Source organism: Mytilus galloprovincialis, chromosome 10 (assembly GCF_965363235.1).
Source record: "Mytilus galloprovincialis chromosome 10, xbMytGall1.hap1.1, whole genome shotgun sequence".
NCBI lineage: Eukaryota > Metazoa > Mollusca > Bivalvia > Mytilida > Mytilidae > Mytilus > Mytilus galloprovincialis.
The window spans coordinates 83,610,941-83,634,976 of NC_134847.1; the positions used below are offsets into that span (position 1 = coordinate 83,610,941).

A 24,036-nucleotide genomic window follows, 5' to 3' on the forward strand; every position below is an offset into this window, starting at 1 on the left:
TTCCCCATTTCCATTCTCAATTTTATTCGTATCTACGTTGGATATTCCCCTTGTGAAGCAGTTAGACAATGTTAACAATTTCCTTTGGAGGCATAATGCGTTTCACTGTATTGTTTATAACGTTGCTGTGTAAAATCTACTTTGAGGTATTTCTGCAATTAAGATGCCATAATTTCATTAAACAACAACTCTTGCAATAAGAATTAAGACACTGCGAGTGTATTCTGAATACGGTTTCATTCAGTATTTAAAATGAGATTGAACCTTGAACTGTCAACGCTGATCAAATCTCAAAGCTTCCGCAGTCGCGATAAAGGTAAAAGTGTAAACATGTCCTCTTGATTTACAGGTGTTTCTTACATTAACTTATTAGGATTGGTTTCGGAAAAAAATATGGTATTGAACACTAGGAAAGGAAAGCACTTCCTTCCTTTGCGTCTCATTATAAATTTTAAAAAAAACAGAATGGAACTAAGTCGTATTCGTTGCAATTGGTTGATTATGAAATAGGAGAGAAGCAGTGCCTGAAATGACATTAGGTTTTTTTTCTCCAATTTACCACTAAGCTATATAAAGCAAAGTTAAGTTGCCCATATTAAGAACGTTTAAATGTGGTCGCCGAGAAGAAGAGCATATTAGTCCCAGCAGGAATCATCCGCAACGAAATGTCTCTTTGATGTACACCTACCAAAGACAACAAATATGTCAGTGTCACGCTATCGGTCACTTCATAAAAAATATGCCACATCGTATTATATATATATGTTATTATAAAATTGATTTATCTTTTATAGTAACATATTGATGGTGGTTTTTTTTTTTCTAGGATTTTTTTTTTGTTTAGTTTAGTTAAGTCTTACTAGTCTAGTCTACATTATTATCATAGTATAACTATCATTATTATCATTATTATAGAAGAAGAAGATCATGGTCTGAATAAAACATTGAAGATCTTAAATGAAAAACACGAAAGACAATGCTTTAACAGCTAATTGCCCCTTTGATATCACTTAATTTTTAAACAATGAGAAACAAATATTTAATTTTATAGCAATACAAAAAAAACGTTGTCATAATTACACTTTGTTTTGAAACAATGATATTTTTTTTTATAGTAATACACTTACCAAAAAACCGACACAAGACCACTAAATATTGTATGAACTACAACATGGCTTCAGATTTAAAAGATCATGTGAATCACAAGTAATTTCTTTTGTACACCAACTTGCTCAAAACAACGACAAAAATATTCAAACTGACCTAGTAATCATGGACTTTGCGAAAGCGTTTGATAAAGTGCCACACAAACGCCTACTTTACAAATTAAAACACTATGGCATCTCTGATCAAGCAATTCATTGGATCGATTCATTCCTCTCCAATAGAACCCAAACAGTACTCCTCGAAAACACAACTTCTAACATAATTCCAGTAACATCAGGTGTTCCTCAGGGGACTGTACTAGGTCCAATACTCTTTCTCATATATATAAACGACCTACCAGACTATCTAAAACACAGCCAAATAAGACTCTTTGCAGACGACAGCATAATCTATCGGCCTATAACCTGCCAAAATGATTGCATAAAGCTTCAAGAAGACATAGAAGCAGCTATAAAATGGGAGAAAGACTGGCTCATGTCATTCCCAAAAAATTGGTACAATTACCAAATTTCAGTGTCGCCGGCAAATAACCACAAAATGCAAGCTTAACATATGTCACAGATAATCTTTTTCGTGTTCTAAGTGATTAATATGCATACTAAAATAAAATTATATTCTTTTGTGATGTATATCGTAAATATATTTGTGTTATTTTCTATTCAATATACGGAAATCACACGAATTCCGAATGTCGCAAAGAAAAACTCCAAATATCGGTGTGAATTAAAATACTTTACTTCATCTAAATCATGATTAGATTTTCTTTTTTTATTTGACACTATATTGATTTTTATCCACAAAAATATTTTAGAATCAAAAGTTATAATATACACTTTGATTTACCCATTAAACCAATGTCGCCGATAAACGTATAACCTACCGTAACGTATCTTTAGGTACAGTCAAAACATATTTATATGATTGGAAATCATGCCCAAAGTGACTTTAAGCAAAGTTGATACATCAAATTTTAAAATCCTGCCTTTAACTTTTATTGCAATGAAACGAAAAATTAAAAAAAATCTTCTGTTTCTCTTTTTTTCGATTGTCGCATATAAGAATCCAACCTACGTAACGCGTATTTTGGAACGCACTAACCAAGAACAAATCAAAATGATGATTATTTCATTGAAAGCACCCATAAAGCTTCTCAATAATCAGTTTTGAGAAAGCAACTCAACAATATTGTTACATATTTCCATGTATAATGTAAATAAAACTAACCTCCGTTTAAATAACCTCCGTGACGCAGTTATTTACAGTTAAGTTGTCAGACTTTTTTATCAGTATCAGCGGCTGCCGACACTGCCGAAAGTCATTTTTGTAGCAGACATCATTTATTATAAAGAAAACAGACAAACAAAATACAGATTTTGAGAAAAAAAAATGTTGTTTTGAGAAAGGTAGGTTAACTTGTTTTTTCCCTATTATGTGAGCAACATTATAACGTTTAATAAACGTTATATCAGCCATTTTCTTAGATTTAAAATAGTCTACAACACAACTTGTGTAATTACGACGACAATCATAACTTTAACAGCGGTTTATGGCAAACATTTTCAAGATTATTTAGGACTCATCAATGTAACGGAGGTTATGCAAATAAAAAAAATCTAAAGATGCATGTAAACACGATCATACCAATTGAAATTCTTGTACATTGTTATAGATACCAAATCAGTTCATCAATTATCACTAATAAAAATCAAAAGGTGATGTCAATCATAGACGACATCATTGATTTACGTTACGGAGGATAGAAATTTAAGGAAAAAAAGTTTTTTTTCTCTAAAAAGACTTTACTCTTTTTAGATAACGATTTACTAAGAAAAATGTTTAATTCTGTTGTCTTGTTTGTCATTTAATTCCAATATTTACATTCATTTATATGTTTGCTGTTGGTAAGAACTGGAATTGTCCGTTATGGAGGTTTTAAATGTCGTTACGGAGGATAGAAATTTTCGAAATGAAACTATTTTGACTCCAAAACTTCATAGTTGAGTATAATACATACAGTATGGTGTGAAGGAAGATGACATTATCTGTATAGAGCTAATAAAATTAAGTTGAACAGTATTCGGTTTAGGTAAAACATATTTTTGAGTGAAAGTTCATGAATCGTTACGGAGATTTTGACAAGAACAAGTCCATTTGACTAAAAGAAACATATAACTTGATAGAAAACAGTTTTTTAGTTTGTAATGTCAATAAATTGTTTAGGAAAGCTAGCATTAAAGAGTTAAGTGTTACTATGTATCAGCATTCAGATACTGGTTTGATATCAACCTCCGTAACAAAGATGGGGGTGTGGATTAATACAAGCATAAAAAATACATACAAGTGATTCAAAACATAAATAATAGGGTTTTTCCTGGAAAGCTGTATTATGAAACTAAAATATTATACAGCATAACATTTCATTAGTTTAAATTTATTACTAAATAAGTTGTGAAAACTACTTATTTGAATTATTTTTTAAACACTATATTAATTCAGACCTTAAAATTGGTATTTGCTTTCAATATATACAGAATAATACGTATAAATCAGTTTGCTATGGTGGTAAATGTAACCCATTTCACATGAGCCTGGATTTAAATCTTGTGTTTTTCTCTAATGCAATTTTTAAGATGACTTTATACAACACTAACCTCCGATACGTTCATACTGACCTTGTCTTACAAAAAATGCTAAAACTAGAAAACAACTAAAATGGTGTAAGTAAAAATTAAAAAAATTGACAGACTAGATATAGACACAGAAGAAAACAACACTCTCTCTCTGCTCAGTTGAAATTTATTTTTTATCAGTGTCTACATTCGAATTGTACCCATTTTTTGGGAATGACTGTCGAATGAATGTCTTTCCACCCGGACAAATGTAACATCCTATAATAGAGTATCAACAAAGAAAAAACAAATACATTTTTATTACAACATGCATGGTCATATCTTAGAACAAGTTCAATCTGCAAAATATTTAGGCATTACACTTTCTTCAGACCTCAAATGGAACAAACATATTCAACAATCAGCAGCAAAAGCAAACCAATCATTAGCATTCATCAGAATCTAAAAATAAATTCTAAATTAGTTAAGGAAAGAGCCTACCAAACAATAGTTAGACCAAAACTAGAATACTGCTGTACAGTTTGGGATCCATACACCTCAGAAAATATATATAAGTTGGAACAAGTACAAAGAAGAGCTGCAAGATATACTTACAACAGATATCACAATACCAGCAGTGTATCTGAAATGATAGAACATCTAAAATGGCAATCCTTACAAGAACGCAGACTAAAAACCAGACTCCAAATGTTGCACAAAGTCATCAACAATGAAATTGCAATACCATCGCAAGATATACTCATAAAAAGCCAGTCTAAAACAAGAACTACCCATCAACAGACATACAGACAACTTCAGTGTAATAAAGACACCTTTAAATTTTCTTTCTTCAGCCAAACAATCAAAGATTGGAACAAATTACCACCAGATATCTCAAACCAAACCTCTACAGACAACTTTAAGGATGCACTCACTCATGAGGTGCTCCTTAAAACATACTCTCATCTGAACTAAATGTGCTTATTGTTTTTATCTTATAGTTATAAAAAAAATATATATAAAAAATGTAAAAATTGAAACTTAAAAAATTGTAAATTTCGTAAATAAATAAAAGTAACAAAAAAAAAATATGAAATTAACTTAAAGCGACCTCATACAGGCATGCGCCGGAAAGTAATCCCCAAAAAGTTGATGGTATTCCGTAACTAAAGAAGAAGAAAAAGGGTGCGAACGTGTATGGTACGAACATGTAGGGCGCGAAAGAGAAAGGGGGCTAACATGTTTTGCGGCGAACGGACCCGGATTCGGTACATGTAAGACATTTATTAGGCCGTCCTTGTGAAGGGGCACAACTCAACAATCTCCCACAATATTTCACAATCAAACGTGGAAAATTTACATTTGCGTATGTTTGGCAGGTAGAATATGCCTGGACACACGAATAAGAAACAGTCACAGAGAACAAAGGGAAATGTCCGGGTAAATAATCAGGAGAAACAATTTATTGAAGGGAAAATGATACAAAATCTGGTACAAAAATGACCAATCTCTGAAAAAATGAACTCTTGAAATAGGTACGGAAAGTGATTTTTTTTTAAATCAACTGATCTAAGAAAACTTGACCTCATTTTAAAGGCATTGTGAAGACATTTTCAAAACATTTTCACTTTTATCAATACACATAATAACAACGAAGAAATAGCAAATTTTCAAAATGGTAATGTTTTACTATTCTGGAAAAACTGTTTCCTCTCTATAAAAAGAATAAAATATATTTTTTGAATCTTTGGGTTATAGTTTTGTTTATATTGCTTCTTTTACATCTTGTTAGTCGATTTCAATCCTCCATATTAAGTTTTTTGGTCAAAATCATACCTGTCAACCTCTGAAAATGAAAAGTCAGGTCATGACCTGCATTGAGAAAAAAAATCTCAGGTCATAACGCGTACGACATTTTGCGGGCTCAATTGAAGAACGAAAATATGTTTACATATAATTTATATAGTCAATATGTATATGAAACAGTTAGAACATGTATACAAGTTTATTTCAGACTATTGTTATAGAATCCGGGTCCGTTCGTGCCCATTCACGTTCGCACCTACTCATGTTCGCCCCCTTTCACTTTCACACCCTACATGTTCGCACCCAAAGTTCGTTCGCACCCTACATGTTCGCGCCCAGTTTTAATTGGTTTTGTGTTTAATAACTTTGTAATCAAGTTTTGGCAAGTAGTATTCTTATAAATATAAATGTTTTCATTGTCTCAAAATAAAGTGAGACAGAATTTTTTTTTTGTGTTGAATAAATCTTAATCATATTTTGGATAGTGTATTGTTAAAAAAAAAAAATTTCTTTCTAAATAAAGTGGGATTCTGTCAACGTTTTATTTTGTGTTGAATAATTCTTAATCATGTTTTGGTTAGTGTATTGCTATAACTTTGTTTCATTGACTTGTTTCAAAATGAAGTGAGATTCTGACTACGTTTTTTTTTGTGTGTGTTGAATAAATTTTATCATGTTTTGGTTGTACTAGTGTATTGCTATATTTTATTGTTTGATTGTTTCAGATCAAAGGGACCCAGCTGTTAAAAACAATTATCTTTTGTGTTTTTCATTTAAAATCTTCAATCTTTTACTCATACCAAGCTATAAATACATTCAGTATTTACACGAAAGCAATTAAAAACAACAATCATGATTTTCCAATTATTCAACTGGAATTGGAATTAAAATTGGGTGCGAACGTGTAGAGTGCGAACGTGTAGGGTGCGAAAGTATATTGGGCGCGAACGGACCTGATACCATTGTTATATTCCATAGTAGCAGACTTGGCATTCTTTAAAAGAACTGCACTTGGTTTCAGTTCATAGCAATGCAAATGTGTATTCATTTTACAAGAAAGAAGAGCACACAGTGTATCCACACAGTGTATCCTTATTAAGATCAGCCCTAAACTCTGTAGCTATTTTCTTTACTAAAGAAAATGCCCTCTCACTGTCTGCATTGCTGTTTGGCAAAACCAGTAATGTTTTAGCAAGTTTTGACAAAACAAAAAATCTTGGCTTGTTTTCAACTACCACTTTGTTATTTTCAACTGAAAGGGCCCTCTTCACTATTTGGGTGGTTTTAGTTTTTCCACAGGAATAACCTGAAGCTATTTCACTGTCAGAGAACATTAATTTACACAATTTTGTGAAATGGTCAGTTACTGCAAAGGAAAGGTTGTGCTCAGCCACAAAGTACGAAAATAAAGTTTCTGCATTAGTTACTTTATCAGCCAAAACACTTTTGGTCTTTGTGAAGAAAGATGCCATGCCCTTAGATTCTGCTGAGATTTTTCCAACTTTGAATGAGTCATTGTTTTAGAATGTCTGACAAGATCATTTCTTGCCCCTGCGCTAACATTGATATGTGAATTACAAAGTGTGCAATAAACATATAAGCATCATTCTAGCTCCTTTCACTTGGTTTAACCCATTTAAATTCCGATTCCCAACATTTACTGTATGAACATGAATACTTTTTCCTTTTACTTGGTGTGGAACAAGCTGGCCCAGACAGGGACCGCTTTCTTTCCGACATAATTTTGAAATGACAAACTATTTTTTAATTTAATTAACTGAATAATACTCACTAAAAAACTAATCTTACCTTGAAAATATCGTTACGTAGCTCAGGTAAACAGTCCTACATTTTGACTTTTGGTTACATTGAAAAAGACCGATAAAACCGAAGGTCGTATTACTTCTAAATACCGGAAACAATTCCGGTCAGAAATCCAGGTGAAACGGGTAATGTTAGAAATTCCTGGGACCCGCCGGGTAAAGAAAAACTCCCGGGTGAGAGGTGAAAATAACGGGTGTCACCCGCAAAAAACGGGTGAGTTGACAGGTATGCAAAATAGAAGCATAAAGCATGAAAATGTCAACCACTCTCATGAAATTTGTCCCACGGCCCCAGCTTGTCTGGCAAAACAGCTGTTGGACGTCAGAGTAATCTCGGACTAGAAATTCTATCGTCCAAAGTCACATAACATGACGAAACTTTTATATATTCCTTTTTTCAGAGCATCAGTTGGTATATTGAAAATGTAAAGAAAACTTTATAAACATTTGAATGTAAAGAAACAAAATTTAAATATGAATATTATTCTTTATACACAAATGTGTTGGTTACACCGATTCACCTCAGATCAACCAGTGTAAGGCCCCAAAAAAATATATGTCTGTTTACGGTTACCCGACCTACCCTAATTTGAGCGCCGACCCTAAGCCATTTTATTTCCGTCGTAATCCGATCAATTGCCTGATACATCCCAATGTTCACAATCGTGAATATGACAGCTGTTTTAACAAATGTTTAAGGAAACTCGCAACTCAAAAAATAATAAACATGATAAATGGGAATACCGACCTACCTACCCTATTTATTTTGATGATGTAACCTTAAACAGACATATATTTTTTTTTGGCCTAAAATCAATGTAAGTCATTCATAACTAGAAAAATTGGTACATTCACAAATTGGCTTTCCATGGGGGATTGACTAGGCATACATGTAACTGATTAGCAGCAATTCAACAGTCATAGTAAAAATCACTGCAAAATACATTTCGTCACTGGGCTTCCAAAATGTTGTACAATATAGTATGACTTTTTGGCCTAAAATTACCCTTTTTTTTGTCTTGGCAGAAGAAAATCTTTGATATTCCAATATAGAATACAATTAACCCAATATATTAGAACATTTCAAATAAGAAATTGACAAAATTGCCAATCTAAATTGCTTTTAAAGTTTGCTTCCAAAATTTTGTATGTAAACTTAAAAAGTGTTGTATAATGACTTTTAATTTGGGAATCAAATACTTGTACCAAGGGTTTGTATATTGTCTCTATACAAATCCTTGCTTGTACATTTCTTTATTTTTGTTAAAATAAGTTTCGTTTTTGTTTAATTTCACTACCATTTACCATAATTTATAAAAATGTTCAATTTCACATACAATTTGGAAACATGCATTTCAACCAAATTTTCAAAGCCTACTTGTGAGACCATTTTTTTGTGAAAAATTTGTAAAAAATGCTACATTTTGGAAGTCCAGTGACAATTGATGATTTTGTCTCATTATGACATTAAGAATAATTGTCCAAATTGTTTAGTTGGTATATTAATAATATTTGATTGATTGATTTTTATATGAAAAAAATTTTGCGTCGTATAATGGTATCATGAGTTGTCTGCGTCTACATCGTCACACGTTTCCATACCATCAAGGGATGGTTATTAATGACTTTGGGGGGTTATGGCTTAAAATTGTTTGGAATTAGGGGCAAAAAAGGGGGAAAACTAGGTTTTTCTTGTCAATGGACAATTAAGACAATTTAAAAGCAGTGTAAGGGAGGTAATTCAAAAACGGTTAACATACAATGTTTGGTATGATCGAATTTACCTCCCTTACACTACTTAAGAAATAATTCCTTCATGTCATGCTCTATGCTCATTTTAACATGGGTAGGCATTATATTTGTCGATATTTTACACTGAGCTTTTATAGGTCGAAGAGTACGAAATTACCGTAAAAATGTTTGGCTGTTCCCGTTTCCTCCTGGAGGATTCTGTTCATTGCATTTCATATTTGATAAGTTTAAAAGCTACGAGCAGGGTAAATATATGTTGTTTCATAAAAAAATATAATAAAAGTTTATGTTACAATGTAGCTGCTTAAATGTATATATTTTAAAGGATAACGATGGAAATAACGTTAATATGAACAGTAAGTTCGTGCGCATGTGTCAAACATATTTTGTGCTCATTAGAACACGGCTTTGTTTACAAAGCGTAATAAGGACGTCATATTAGAATTGTAAATAATGTATAAAGATATGTCAGGTTTGGACTTATTGCCAAAAAAAAGGGGGTTGGTAGTAGTTTTCAATTACAAATTTTTGAAAAGTTTGAAGAAGAAATCGTTAATTGCACAATATTGCATAATAGATTTGTAAGATCTTGACATTTGTTTTGTGTCAGAAACTCATATTATGTCAATAATTTGATCACAATCCAAATTCAGAGCTGTACATGTATCAAGCTTGAATGTTGTGTACATACTTGCCCCAACTGTTCATCTGTGATTGTCGTACAACAATCGCACGATATTTTGAGCATTGGGGCACTGTCGTGTGACCAAAATTGGACATGCATTTTATTTGCTTTACAATTTTTTGTTTTGTCACTGTTGTGTGGCTGCCGTGGTATTGTCTTACAGACTGTGGTGCAATGGACACATTGTCGTGGGTACCAGCATAAACCATTTTAATAAAACAATTGTACGACTGTCGTACGACAATATCACAAGCCTGTACATATTTCACCCAAAGTGCATCTTCTTAAAACCACTGTTATATTTTATATGGTAAATTACAATGGGTGTTGTCACATTATTTTCCTGTAAATAGATGTCAGTAGTAGTGTAGAATTGAAAGAATAGGTAGGATACTGCAAACTTCAATATAGTTACACTAGCTAGTTTTGACAAGGTGGTTCACCCTGAGTCCATTCACCATAAAATATGTTTATTTTCCCATGTTGGTACAGAAGTGACTCCTTGTTAATATAATTTAAGCCTTCAGAATACTCAAACTTGTTTTTTTAATATTGGCAAGTTTTATAAGAAATTGTTTGTTGCTAAATGCTTATATTAAGTTATACTAGAACACACCTGTGATATCGCCAGTCCATGACTGAATTAAAGTATATAACTATGCGTATTATCTGATAAAGTCATGCCGATTATAAGATGCACAGTTTTCTCTGCTTTCAAAATTTTTCTGTTTGAACCCGTCTACCTGGAACTTATCAATTATTGGTAATATTAATTATTTGGAAAACAAAAGGGGCTGGAATGGGGTATTTTTGTATTAACAGCATTATCCTGTATAAGTTATAAATAAAGTTGAATTAGACTTTGATTCACTGTTTTACGTCATGCTGGCTAACAAATTGAAAACTGGACCTACATGCCTTAATTTAAGTCCAAAATTTAAGTATTGGTATTGTCATCTTAGAAAGTCATACTGATTAAAATACTAGCTACATGCATTTGCATTCTACAATAGGGAACAATGAGACAATGATTGAATTTAGTAGTGTCAACCCTGTGTTTATGACCGGTGTATATAGCAAAATCCTAAATACACCGTATGGTGGTGAGCCTGTCAGATGCGGAACGTACAGATAAGGTAATAGGTACAATGTAACAGGTGAATATACTATTGATATCTGTATTAGATTCGACCCGGAACTTGTTAATTATTGGCAATATTAATTATGTGGACAACAAAAGGGTCTGGAGTGGTGTATTTTTTAATCAACACCATTGTCCTATATTCATGATATTACAGTAGCTATATATAAAGTTAAATTCTTTGATTTGTTGTTTTTACCCCATGACGGCTGACAAATTGGACCTCGTTATTTTAGTATTATAGATAATATCTTAAATATGTCTGGATTGACTGCTTATGATCTAAAGGAGTTGTTGAAAGGGAAATATTTGTCACAAAAATTATTAAGATGTATTTTATTTTAGCCTTCGAGTAGTAGTCAAGCTGCTCAGTTGCTAGTGACAACAGGAACAGCAGCAACAGGTTTTATAGGGTTTACAGGAAGTCCAGGATATGTACCCGCCAGTCAGGTCTTCGATGATATAGATAACACCTTAGATGCTGATTTCAGATTGGTTCTGAGGAAATTGACTAAGAAAGATAGTACGACTAAAGTTAAGGTATAATAATAACAAGCCATTTTCATAAGGGACTTTAATTAAAAAAAGAAAAAGAAGTGTAATGATTACTATTGAAACAATTCTTCACCAGAGACCAAATGACATTGAAGGTACATGTATCAATAACAGGTGACCTTACAACCTTCAACAATGAGTAAAACCCATACTGAATAGTGATGTTAAAAGGTGCTGAAATTACAAATGTAAAACAATTCAAACAGGAAAAATAACTACAAAATAATAAAACTAAATACTAAAACATTTGTAAAATGATATACAGCAAATAACGAAAAACCACTGAATTATATCATTATGCTCCAGACTAATTAACTTATAGTAGTATAGGACCATTCTCCACAAAGAGACTGAATAATATGCTCCAGACTAATTAACTTATAGTAGTATAGGACCATTCTCCACAAAGAGACTGAATAATATGCTCCAGACTAATTAACTTATAGTAGTATAGGACCATTCTCCACAAAGAGACTGAATAATATGCTCCAGAATAATTAACTTATAGTAGTATAGGACCATTCTCCACAAAGAGACTGAATAATATGCTCCAGACTAATTAACTTATAGTAGTATAGGACCATTCTCCACAAAGAGACTGAATAATATGCTCCAGACTAATTAACTTATAGTAGTATAGGACCATTCTCCACAAAGAGACTGAATAATATGCTCCAGAATAATTAACTTATAGTAGTATAGGGCCATTCTCCACAAAGAGACTGAATAATATGCTCCAGACTAATTAACTTATAGTAGTATAGGGCCATTCTCCACAAAGAGACTGAATAATATGCTCCAGAATAATTAACTTATAGTAGTATAGGACCATTCTCCACAAAGAGACTGAATAATATGCTCCAGACTAATTAACTTATAGTAGTATAGGGTCATTCTCCACAAAGAGAAAGACCTGCTATAATGAATTATACTAACTATGCCTTCAAAGTCTGTTTTACCCCCCCAAAAGAATTGTCAGAACATGTGGTGATGTATTATGAAATTAGCTTTTAAAAAAAGAACATCAATGAGACATTTTGTAGTTACTACAATGTAGTATAAGCTTTTGATTTCAGAATTACAGTAGCTGTCAGAAATGGTATTCATAACTCAAAATGCTATTGCAATACTGTAAATTCAAAAATTATTGCAAGGTTTTTTATAAATGTGACTTGGTAAATATCACAATAATAACTACTCGCATTCTGAAATCTGATGCATATATCATGTATATACTGAGTGCCAATGAAAACCCAATACCTGGTTTTTCAAAAATAACATTTATATTAGAAATGATAATCTTTCAAAATAAATTGTTCATGAAAATTAACAATTTGAACAATAGATCAATATCAAACAAAAATGTTTCATTGTCATCTTTCGTGCGCAATAAGTAAACGAAACATCCAATGTCGAATCATCATCTCACAGTCCTAACAAAAAATGTTACAACTCCGTGGTGTAGCGCAATCTCGACAGCGTTCTGGAATTGATCATCCAGGACGTTTAATGTGATCCCAAGCAATGTTATTCCACTTGTCCTGCAAAGCAAACTCAAGCTGACTTTATGATATTGTTGGTGGTTTTCATTGTCTAAACCATGTCAAATCTGATGCCAAATTTGCTCGATTGGACCAAAATCTAGCGAAAAGCATGACTTTTGGCCAAGGCGGGTGCCAAATGTCTATGTAACCACCACTGACGGTTTTTGGTACATAATGAATGATTTTTGGTCTACAGAATTTGATGTTGACGCCAGACAGCCGTTTAGATGTCACTGAGGAAAGACTGTGGTGCTCTTTAACAATTTCTGTTCAAATGGTGCTTTACTGAAATTGCTCCAAAGGTTCTACTGTGACCACCATTGAACTCTCGTGACCTTTGAACAGCCATCAAAGTCGATATCGGATATGTTAAAGATCAAATGTATCTGAGCGTTTCTTGTTTTTGTATCCGGGGATGTGGCTTATCATTAAATGATCCATTTTGGTTGAATTTGTGGATGGTTTGGGTTATTGTATAGGCTACAACTTCAGTCTTCTCATAATTGTATGCTGTGAAAGGCTTCATTGGATCATGCCCAAAACTGCATATCCCTGTTTGTCAGAAAGTCCTGACATTTACTCAGATGTTTATTGCAGTTTCTTAACAATAAGGGTGGGAAAATTCATGACATTAGCCAAGCTTTGAATAACAAAATCGTGAAAATGGTGCGTATGTTGAAGGGGTGAACTCGGTTTATGTCCATTCAAAATAACCCTTATACTTCGCATTTGTTCCAAAAATCACTCAAACGTAAAATTGTCGACAATTGTCTTAATTGTCATTTTCAACCAACTATACGAAATGACAAAGTTCTAATATAAATCTTTGTAAATAGAATAAAAATTCTAAGATTTTTTTGAAAAACAAAAGTGTTGCGTTTTCATTGTCACTCAGTATATCTGTATGGAGATGTTTCTAAAATCACAAATTATTGTTACACATTTTTGTTGATTTCTCAAAAATCACAATATTCAGGATATTAAATGTACGCAATAATTTCTGAATTTGCAGTATATATATGTTTTGTATTTACAGGCATTGCAGGAGTTCAGTGTCCTATGTGAAGAGAAAGACATAGAACATCTAAAGGCTGTCTTACCTTTCTGGCCAAGAATCTACAATAAAGTTGCTCTTGTAAGTTTGTACCATTTGTCAACCTATTCATGAAACTTTGTCTCAAGAGATAAGAAAAAAATTAAAATTAAAAATTGTCACAAACTATTTTTTATATGTCAAACTGGCATCTTCTCTTATATGAACAAAGTAAGAAAAATTACTTATAACAAATACAACTAAATAGGCTAAAAATGGCTGGAAACAATCAAAAGTTGTAGGGAAAATATGATATTTTCTTTTAGATCCCTGGCCAGAATGGTACATGTATTACAAATATTGTAAAATCTAGACTAAAATAAAAATCAAACAAACCTACATATTATTGTGCCCATGCCGTGTAAATTGTTTATTTTAGACTTTTTATAATTTGGATAAATGTTTTACATTGTTATAAAACAAATATGAAAATTTGAGTCAAATCGGTGAACATAAATTTGACAGCTTTAATGATTTTTTTTTTTATCTAAAAAGATAAATTCATGTTTTTCTTTTTATTATTTTCTTGTCTGTAATAAATTAATATACCCTTAGGGGTCCATTGATTTGGAATTAAAATGATATTTAAATTGATTTATTAGTTTGAATGATTGTCTCAACATTCTATACATATAGATATATATTAAATCAACTCTTGTAAGATTAAATACAAGTGTTTGAAAAAATACTATATCAATATGATCAAGAAATGAAATAAAAAGTAGGTACACCTTAATTTGTTAGTCACTTTTACAAATACAAGATTATCCCACTACTGTTTTTTTTTAATTTACATAATGTTTACAAGATCAGACAATGTACCTATATATATAGCTAATAGTCATTGAACAATTACACCAAATATATGCTTTATGCACCATCAGCCTTCAAACTACAGCCTAGTCCAGTAAAGTTATGGTTGACCTTGTAAAATTGCTAAAATGAGGAGTTAGAAGCTATTTTGATTGAAAGAATATTGTTAAAAAGATGATTTTCTGACATAAGTTTTTTTTGCGAAAACTGCACTTATATACCAGATGCAAAAAAACCAAGTAAACTCAGGTATAAATGTAGCACTCCCTACACACCTAAGCTATACATATATACTTAATCTTACAGGACATAGACCATAAAGTTAGAGAATGTACCCAGCAGTCTATGAACACTTTAGTGCTGAGAGTGAGGAAGAATCTGGCCCCTTATCTGAAGAGTTTAATGGGAAGTTGGTTACTGTGTCAGTGTGATACCTACCCTACTGTGTCAACAGCAGCACAGCAAGCCTTCCAGACAGCTTTCCCTCCAGCCAAGCAGACTGATGCTCTTGTTTTCTGTAAATCTGTAGTCACAGAGGTAGGTATCACAATCTACGTCCTAGATACCATTCACTCTAGCCAAGAAGACAGATACTTGTCTGTAAAATACATTTAAAGAGACAACTCCAAATGTTTTATTCTAAATGAAAAGAAGATGTACATTTTGTACTTTTAAATTTTTGTAAAGGATAAAACTACAGACATAATATTACTAATTGATTCTAAGTTGATAATAGTTTATATCAGTGTTGTTAGAAAGGTTATTAACATTAGGCTTTCATATATATAATGAACATATTTTTGTATTTTAGTATTTGGTGGATAATCTCCTAAATCAGACACCTAATACATTGAGTGATTCTACGTAAGTACTTGTATTAACTACCTGGTATCGTTTTGTCACCTGGAAACATGGAAACATAGAAAACCACCCATCATCAACGTCTCCAACAAATTCAAAAATCAGTATCAATCATTTTAAAAGAGTTATGTCCCTTGGAAACATTGATTATGTGGAAAATTGCATCTTTAGCGCTCTCATGTGTACAATTTTTGCCAGAATTTATTGAAACTGATATCATAGGTTTATATCAGCAATATTTCTAATTATTTTTATACGACCGCAAATTTTGAAAAAATTTTCGTCGTATATTGCTATCACGTTGGCGTCGTCGTCGGCGTCGTCGTCGTCGTCGTCCGGCGTCCGAATACTTTTAGTTTTCGCACTCTAACTTTAGTAAAAGTGAATGGAAATCTATGAAATTTTAACACAAGGTTTATGACCACAAAAGGAAGGTTGGTATTGATTTTGGGAGTTTTGGTCCCAACATTTTAGGAATTAGGGGCCAAAAAGGGCCCAAATAAGCATTTTCTTGGTTTTCGCACTATAACTTTAGTTTAAGTTAATAGAAATCTATGAAATTTTGACACAAGGTTTATGACCACAAAAGAACGGTTGGGATTGATTTTGGGAGTTTTGGTCTCAACAGTTTAGGAATTAGGGGCCAAAAAAGGGCCCAAATAAGCATTATTCTTGGTTTTCGCACAATAACATTAGTTTAAGTAAATAGAAATCAATGAAATTTAAACACAATGTTAATGACTACAAAAGGAAGGTTGGTATTGATTTTGGGAGTTTAGGTCCCAACAGTTTAGGAATTAGGGGCCAAAAAGGGACCCAAATAAGCATTTTTCTTGGTTTTCGCACCATAACGTTAGTATAAGTAAATAGAAATCTATGAAATTTAAACACAAGGTTTATGACCATAAAAGAAAGGTTGGGTTTGATTTTGGGAGTTTTGGTCCCAACATAATAAGGGGCCCAAAGGGTCCAAAATTAAACTTTTGTTTGATTTCATCAAAATTGAATAATTGGGGTTCTTTGATATGCTGAATCTAACTGTCATGACTGTGTATGTAGATTCTTAACTTTTGGTCCCGTTTTCAAATTGGTCTACATTAAGGTCCAAAGGGTCCAAAATTAAACTTAGTTTGATTTTGACAAAAAATGAATCAGTTAGGTTCTTTGATATGCTGAATCTAAAAATGTACTTAGATTCTTGATTATTGGCCCAGTTTTCAAGTTGGTCCAAATCGGGGTCCAAAATTAAACTTTGTTTGATTTCATCAAAAATTGAATAAATGGGGTTCTTTGATATACCAAATCTAACTGTGTATGTAGATTCTTCATTTTTGGTCCTGTTTTCAAATTGGTCTACACTAAAGTCCAAAGGGTCCAAAATTAAACTTAGTCTGATTTTACAGTGCTTATCCAGTGACCTTTGGGGTATCACAATAGCAATGGCCAAAACAGTTTACCAAATTGCAGTTAGATTTCTTCTCCAACTAACTGATCAACTGGTAAAATGTTTTAGCAGATTGCTAAAGTGAAATGTTGTTAGTATGAAGTGAGTGCTGTGAAATCAAAAGTAATACTTACCATCCAGATCCAGTTAGTTGATATCTTTGTCATTTGTTTCAAACACAAAAATGACTTACTATAGTATGAGTCACTGAATAAGAAGGTCTAATTTTGACATGGAAATTTCTATCATAAATAGATTTTATAAATAAATAGTTCAAACCATTGTTTTGTAGATGTATATTTTATAGCTTTGTCTTCTAAGACAAAGTTATTGTGTAATTATGATTCGTATAATATTTTCTATACAAATTACTGATCTGCTGGCATTAAAGGGAAATAATTTTTATTGAGTTATTGTACACTAAAAATTAATCAATGATACCTGGCTTCTGATTTTGCCTACAATTTTTTTCAAAATTTTAATCATCTTAAAAATAAATTTCATTGTTTCTTTTCAAAACAGAGGATAAAAGTTTAATAATCATAAAAGTAATGTTACAAACAAATTAAATGAGGAAAGTTGATATTTGTCAGACAAAAATTGTGACAACATTTTGCTGATTTTCAGTAATGTAAATTATTTCCCTTTAATGGTAGCAGATAAGTAATTGCTTTAGAAAAAAAAATCCAAATTACAATTATGCACTAGCTTGTTGTTGGAAAACGGAGCTATTAATTATAGACTTACAAAACAATGTTTTCAACTATTTATTTATAAAATCTATTTATGATAGAAGTTTCCATGTCAAAATTAGACCTTCTTATTCAGTGACACATATTATAGTAAGTCATTTTTGTGTTTGAAACAAATGACAAAGATATCAACTAACTGGATCTGGATGGTAAGTATTACTTTTGATTTTACAGCACTCACTTCATACTAACAACATTTCATTTGAGCAATCTGCTAAAATATTTTACCAGTTGATCAGTTAGTTGGAGAAGAAATCTAACTGCAATTTGGTAAACTGTTTGAGCCATTGCTATTGTGATACCCCAAAGGTCACTGGATAAGCACAGTAACAAAAATTGAAATCTTGAAGTTCTTTGATATGCTGAATTCAAAAATGTACTTAGATTTTTTATTATGGGCCCAGTTTTCAAGTTGGTCCAAATCAGGATCTAAAATTATTATATTAAGTATTGTGCAATAGCAAGTCTTTTCAATTGCACAGTATTGCGCAATGGCAAGAAATATCTAATTGCACAATATTGTGAAATATCAAAAAAAAATTTAATTAGAGTTATCTTTCTTTGTCCAGAATAGTAAGCAAGAAATATCTAATTGCAAAATATTGTGCAATAGCAAGATTTTTTTTTAATTGGAGTTATCTTTCTTTGTCCAGAATCAACTTAAATCTTTGTTATATACAATATACAATGTATATTCACTTTTTACTACCAACTGATAAATTAAAATAATCTTTACCATTCAGTGATAACAAGCAGTTTTTTTACATCGTAATATTTTATGATGTATTTAAATGAGTAGTTATTGTTGCAAACTCCATTAGAAATTTTAATTGAGATTAGTTTTGGAATAAGGGAAAGGGGGATGTGATTAAAAAAATTGGGTTCAATTTTTCTCATTTGAAATTTCATAAATAAAAAAGAAAATTTCTTCAAACATTTTTTTGATAGGATTAATATTCAACAGCATAGTGAATTGCTCTAAGAGAAACAAAAATTTTAAGTTCATTAGAACACATTCATTCTGTGTCAGAAACCTATGCTGTGTCAACTATTTAATCACAATCCAAATTTAGAGCTGAATCCAGCTTGAATGTTGTGTCCATACTTGCCCTAACCGTTCAGGGTTCAACCTCTGCGGTCGTATAAAGCTACGCCCTGCGGAGCATCTGGTTGGAATATAATTGCTGATCAAATATTTTAGCGAGTTATTCCCCTTGGAAATATTAATTATGATGGAAATTGCATTGGCTCTGAAGTTTTCACTTCTCTATAAAGATATTGATGAAAAGCTTTAAAGAACAAAAACAAATATTTTTTTAGAATTGTTATTGTACCTTGGATAGTCTAAAATATGTGGAATGCAGGGGTATTGGAAAGCTGTTCTTTTATTTATATTAAAATGAGATTTTGCTTTTCACTTTGAGAATTTTGTCACGTTTTCTGTTACGGTAATATTATTTGTTTATATATCTGCTGTCCTTTGTGTCTACGATATGAGAAAATTGAGAGGCATATGATTTTGTATAAAAGAATTTCTAAAATTATTGAATACACTTAATTTCAGTACAACTGAACAGGATGAAATGGTCAATAAATACAACAGGGTGTTAACATCTTCCTTATTGGCTCTTAGAAAGTTGATTACTGTTTTACCAGCCAATCAGATTGAAGATCTCAAACACCTTATGAATACTTTACTGAAAGATGGAAAATTTTGGAAACATGGAAAATCAACAATTACTTCAGTAAGTGGTAGTAACTAATGCTTTAATCAACCTTGATAAGAAGTCTCAATCAGTATGTTTATTAACTTTATAGAAAGGGGTTTTGACATACACAAAGATGACCTTTTTACCAATATTTTTTTTTACAATTTCATGATGTAAAAGAATACAAACTGAAGGACTTTATAAACTTTTTTTTTATCTGTTTTCCTAAACGATTTAGTTATCTGTATAACATTTATCCAATGTCTCTATTCTGTAAAGATCTGTAAAGATGGGAACAAAAAATGAAACATTTGTTAAAAGAAATAAATATTTTAGTAAAATGGATTAAAAAACATTTAGCGAAATAATTGTTTGCCAGTTGATATATCAGTCAAGTCCAGTGACAAGTAGAAAGATGTTTACAAATTAGCACAGACATAGATAAAAGTATCCATTGTTTTAAATTAAATGCGTGTTTCCTTCATCTCAATATAAAAAAGAAGATGTGGTATGATTGCCAATGAGACAACTATCCACAAGAGACCAAAATGACACAGACATTAACAACTATAGGCCTTCAACAATGAGCAAAGCCCATACCGCATAGTCAGCTATAAAAGGCCCCAATATGACATGTAAAACAATTCAAACGAGAAAACTAACGGCCTTATTTGTATAAAAAAATCAAGTTTATTTTTGTTTTCATTGTCTGTTGTTTAAGCTATATTGTTTGTTTTCCAGATTAAAGCTGCTATGTATACTTTCCTAGCAGGAATGTGTCAGACAATGCCAGATGTTGCACAGGAATTCTCTAAAAAGCTTTCCCCGTTCATACTTAACAACATAGATGAAAGAGATCCAGTGATCTGTCCTGCTGTATGGGAAGCTGTTCTCTCTCTGGTCAACTTTGTCAAGGTAAGAAAAAGATCCAGTGATCTGTCCTGCTGTATGGGAAGCTGTTCTCTCTCTGGTCAACTTTGTCAAGGTAAGAAAAAGATCCAGTGATCTGTCCTGCTGTATGGGAAGCTGTTCTCTCTCTGGTCAACTTTGTCAAGGTAAGAAAAAGATCCAGTGATCTGTCCTGCTGTATGGGAAGCTGTTCTCTCTCTGGTCAACTTTGTCAAGGTAAGAAAAAGATCCAGTGATCTGTCCTGCTGTATGGGAAGCTGTTCTCTCTCTGGTCAACTTTGTCAAGGTAAGAAAAAGATCCAGTGATCTGTCCTGTTGTATGGGAAGCTGATCTCTCTCTTGTCAATTTTGATAAGGTAAATTAAACAAAAAAAGATGTATTCAATTCTCATTTGATTAATCAAAGGCCCTTTAGTCTCAAAAACATTATCATATTGCAAATAACATACAAGATTATATGATTATCATTAAGGAAATTTTGAATTTAAATACCAGCAAATGTATCCCTTTATTTTGTTTTGTTTAAAAATAAGAATAAACAAAACTATTGTTGAATATTATGAAAACCATTTACAACTTTCATGCTTTGAAACTGTTTTAAGGTGGTATGGGAGTCTAAAGGAGTAGGTTCAGTAAGACCCCTTTTTGGCCCCAAAATATAGCAGTTTTACAAAATTGTGAAAATGTAATCATTTAGCTATTTACTGGATAGTAGAATGCTTCTGCTACATACATATGGGCTGTTTTTGACAATACAATGCACATATATCGGGTACTAGCATCATTGAGTAATGCTAAATTACTAAAATATTCACAATTTTAGCATTTTAGTTAAATTTTAGACGGTTTCCGTCTTAATTGAAAGTGGCCGCATTCGTGTTCATTCATTATATTGAAATGTAAGTTGTATTTGGTGATGATACATAACATATATAAAGTTTGAGGATGAACACGGATGCGGCCACTTTCATTTTCGACGAAAACCATCTGAAAAGTGACGTTTTTTTACATATTTGATAGATATTTCATATTTAAGCTTGAATTGGAGCGTTTTTGATGACTAAAGCAGTTAAAATCTTTCTCAAAAACTAATTGAATCAATTGAAATAGACACTTAAGTGTTTAAAAAGAGTCCAAAATCTTTCGTTAGATGAACTTGAAATATGAGGCCAAAATCGGCCCTTACCGGACCCACTCCTTTAAAAGGATAGAACTTGTTCATACTTTGCCAAAACGTAGTATATATTGATATATGTTCAAAAATAAAATAAAAATGATAGGTCGCCGCACATTTTCTCAAGCTACAGATTAAGACAAAATGACCAATTTTGTATGGACTATTCAGGAAAAAATGTCATTTTGCGATTAGAAGGTTAACTAAATGATAGAATTGCAAAATAAAATATGAGAAGATAGCTTTTATAAAATGCTTTAAAAATATTAAAAGTTTTTTCAGGCTAATGTCTCGTTCACACGTACATTTAATTTTGAATTGAATTCGAATTAAATGCAAATCGAATTCGCTAATCTCGTTCACACACTCTTCTTTTTTAATTCGAATTGATTCCAATTGGCTTATTAAAATTATCCAATTCGCATTAGAAATACGTTTTTGTTAATACTAATTAAAAGTTAACGTTGTTAAGACAGTTAAGTGAATTTGACGCGCATTGCAATTCGAATTAGAATTGATGTTCAGACGTAAAGCGTTTCGAATGCAAATTAAACTAATTTGAATTAGTTAATGCTAATTGAATTCAAATTACATGTGAACTCAGCATAAAATACAAATTGCAAAATTCCATGTAGATTCCTTCAGAACATGCACTATTTGAGAGTTACCGCCCCTTAAAATGCTAATTTAAAAACATTGAAAACAAGCAAAAATTATCTACACTTGGAAAAATATTAATATAAGTTATAATCTTATTATAAATTTGTTCTTTTAAATGCAAATTCACATTAGTTATCTGCATTCCTGCATCAAATTTTGCTAACTTGATTGAAAATCTGGACCATAGATTTTCTGTTTTTTACAATCCAAGATGGCAAAAGACAACCATATCACCTTAAAAGTAGAAATTCAAAGAAACAAGTGTTCCACTAGAGACCAAATGATGTGGATGCAAAGAACTATAGGTTCCTGTATTGATTCCAACATTGAACAAACCCCATACTGCATAGCAAGCTATAAAAGGCAAGATAGATTCAAATGACATTAAATGTTGCAGTCCTGAATAGGTCAGTATTTTATGTAGCATCGGTAAAATCTATTTGTACAAAACAACAAAAGTTTATTATAGAATATAGTACAATAATTAAGATTATAGGTGACATGAAATTTATATATTGCCTTACCTTTATATATTTATATTTTTACAGGACTGTTGGACAGATGTAAGCATAGAAAAATCTTTATGGCCAAAACTAAGGAACTTATTAGAAAATGGTTGCTATGGAAACTGTTCTCTGATTGCACCAGATTTACTTCCCTTTATAAGTAAGGTACCACCTGATATATTGAAGGAAGAAAACAAGATATATGTAGAATTCCTGAACCACATGAAACTAGGGTTAGTTTTCCAAAGAAATGAAACAATAAAAAGTGTATGTTGATTCAATATTTCTGATGTCTGTCATGATCAGTGTATTTAATGACAAACTTATGAAGAAAAGTTTGTATATGCATTTGCTGAAAAGCAAAAGTGCAACATGTTAATGTAGCTAGTCTTAGATTATATTTTTTTTTAGTATTTGAGTGAAATTTGTACATTTTTTATACGCCCGTCAAAATTTTGACGGGACGTATTATGGTATACAAATGTCCGGTGTCCGTCCGTCTGTCTGACTGGCGTAAACATGTCGCACCATAACTTGAGAACGACTTATCCAAATTTCATGAAACTTAATATAGTTGTTTCTTATGATGGTCAAATGATCTGTATACTTTTTGGTGAAAATAAGATTTAAACTTTTTGAGTTACGGCACTTTGTAACTAAAACAGGGGTGTGTTTTTTTCACATGTCGCACTGTATCTCAAAAACGATTCTTCATTATGGCTTAAAACTTTAAACACTTCTTAGTTATATTAATCTCAATATCTGTATACGTTTTGGTGATGATTCAAAATTTCATTTTTGAGTTGTTGAGTATTTTGTAAAAACGGGGGAGGGTTTTTTTACATGTCGCGCCATATCTCAAAAACTATTTATGATTATTGCTTAAAACTTTACACATGTCTTTGTTATATTATTCTAAAGATCTGTATACTTTTTTGTGATGATTCAAAATTTCATTTTTGAGTTATTAGTATTTTGTAAAAAAGGGGGAGTTTTTTTTTACATGTTGTGCCGTATCTCAAAAACGATTTAT

General features: G+C 31.8%; 1 protein-coding gene across 2 annotated transcripts in view; it reads left to right on the forward strand.

Moving 5' to 3' along the window:
* Positions 1–5,066: 5,066 nt before the first annotated feature.
* Positions 5,067–24,036, forward strand: part of LOC143048615 (E3 ubiquitin-protein ligase listerin-like) — a 45,335-nt gene continuing 26,365 nt past the window's right edge. The window contains exons 1-8 of one of the 2 annotated variants that reach the window (XM_076222401.1): positions 5,067–5,216; positions 11,329–11,523; positions 14,119–14,217; positions 15,295–15,525; positions 15,800–15,852; positions 19,610–19,790; positions 20,496–20,669; positions 23,046–23,236. In XM_076222401.1, the coding sequence (XP_076078516.1) occupies positions 5,163–5,216; positions 11,329–11,523; positions 14,119–14,217; positions 15,295–15,525; positions 15,800–15,852; positions 19,610–19,790; positions 20,496–20,669; positions 23,046–23,236 (1,178 nt within the window). In that variant the 5' untranslated portion in view covers positions 5,067–5,162. The remainder of the gene's footprint in view (positions 5,217–11,328; positions 11,524–14,118; positions 14,218–15,294; positions 15,526–15,799; positions 15,853–19,609; positions 19,791–20,495; positions 20,670–23,045; positions 23,237–24,036) is intronic. The other variant, XM_076222402.1, reaches the window with a different exon arrangement.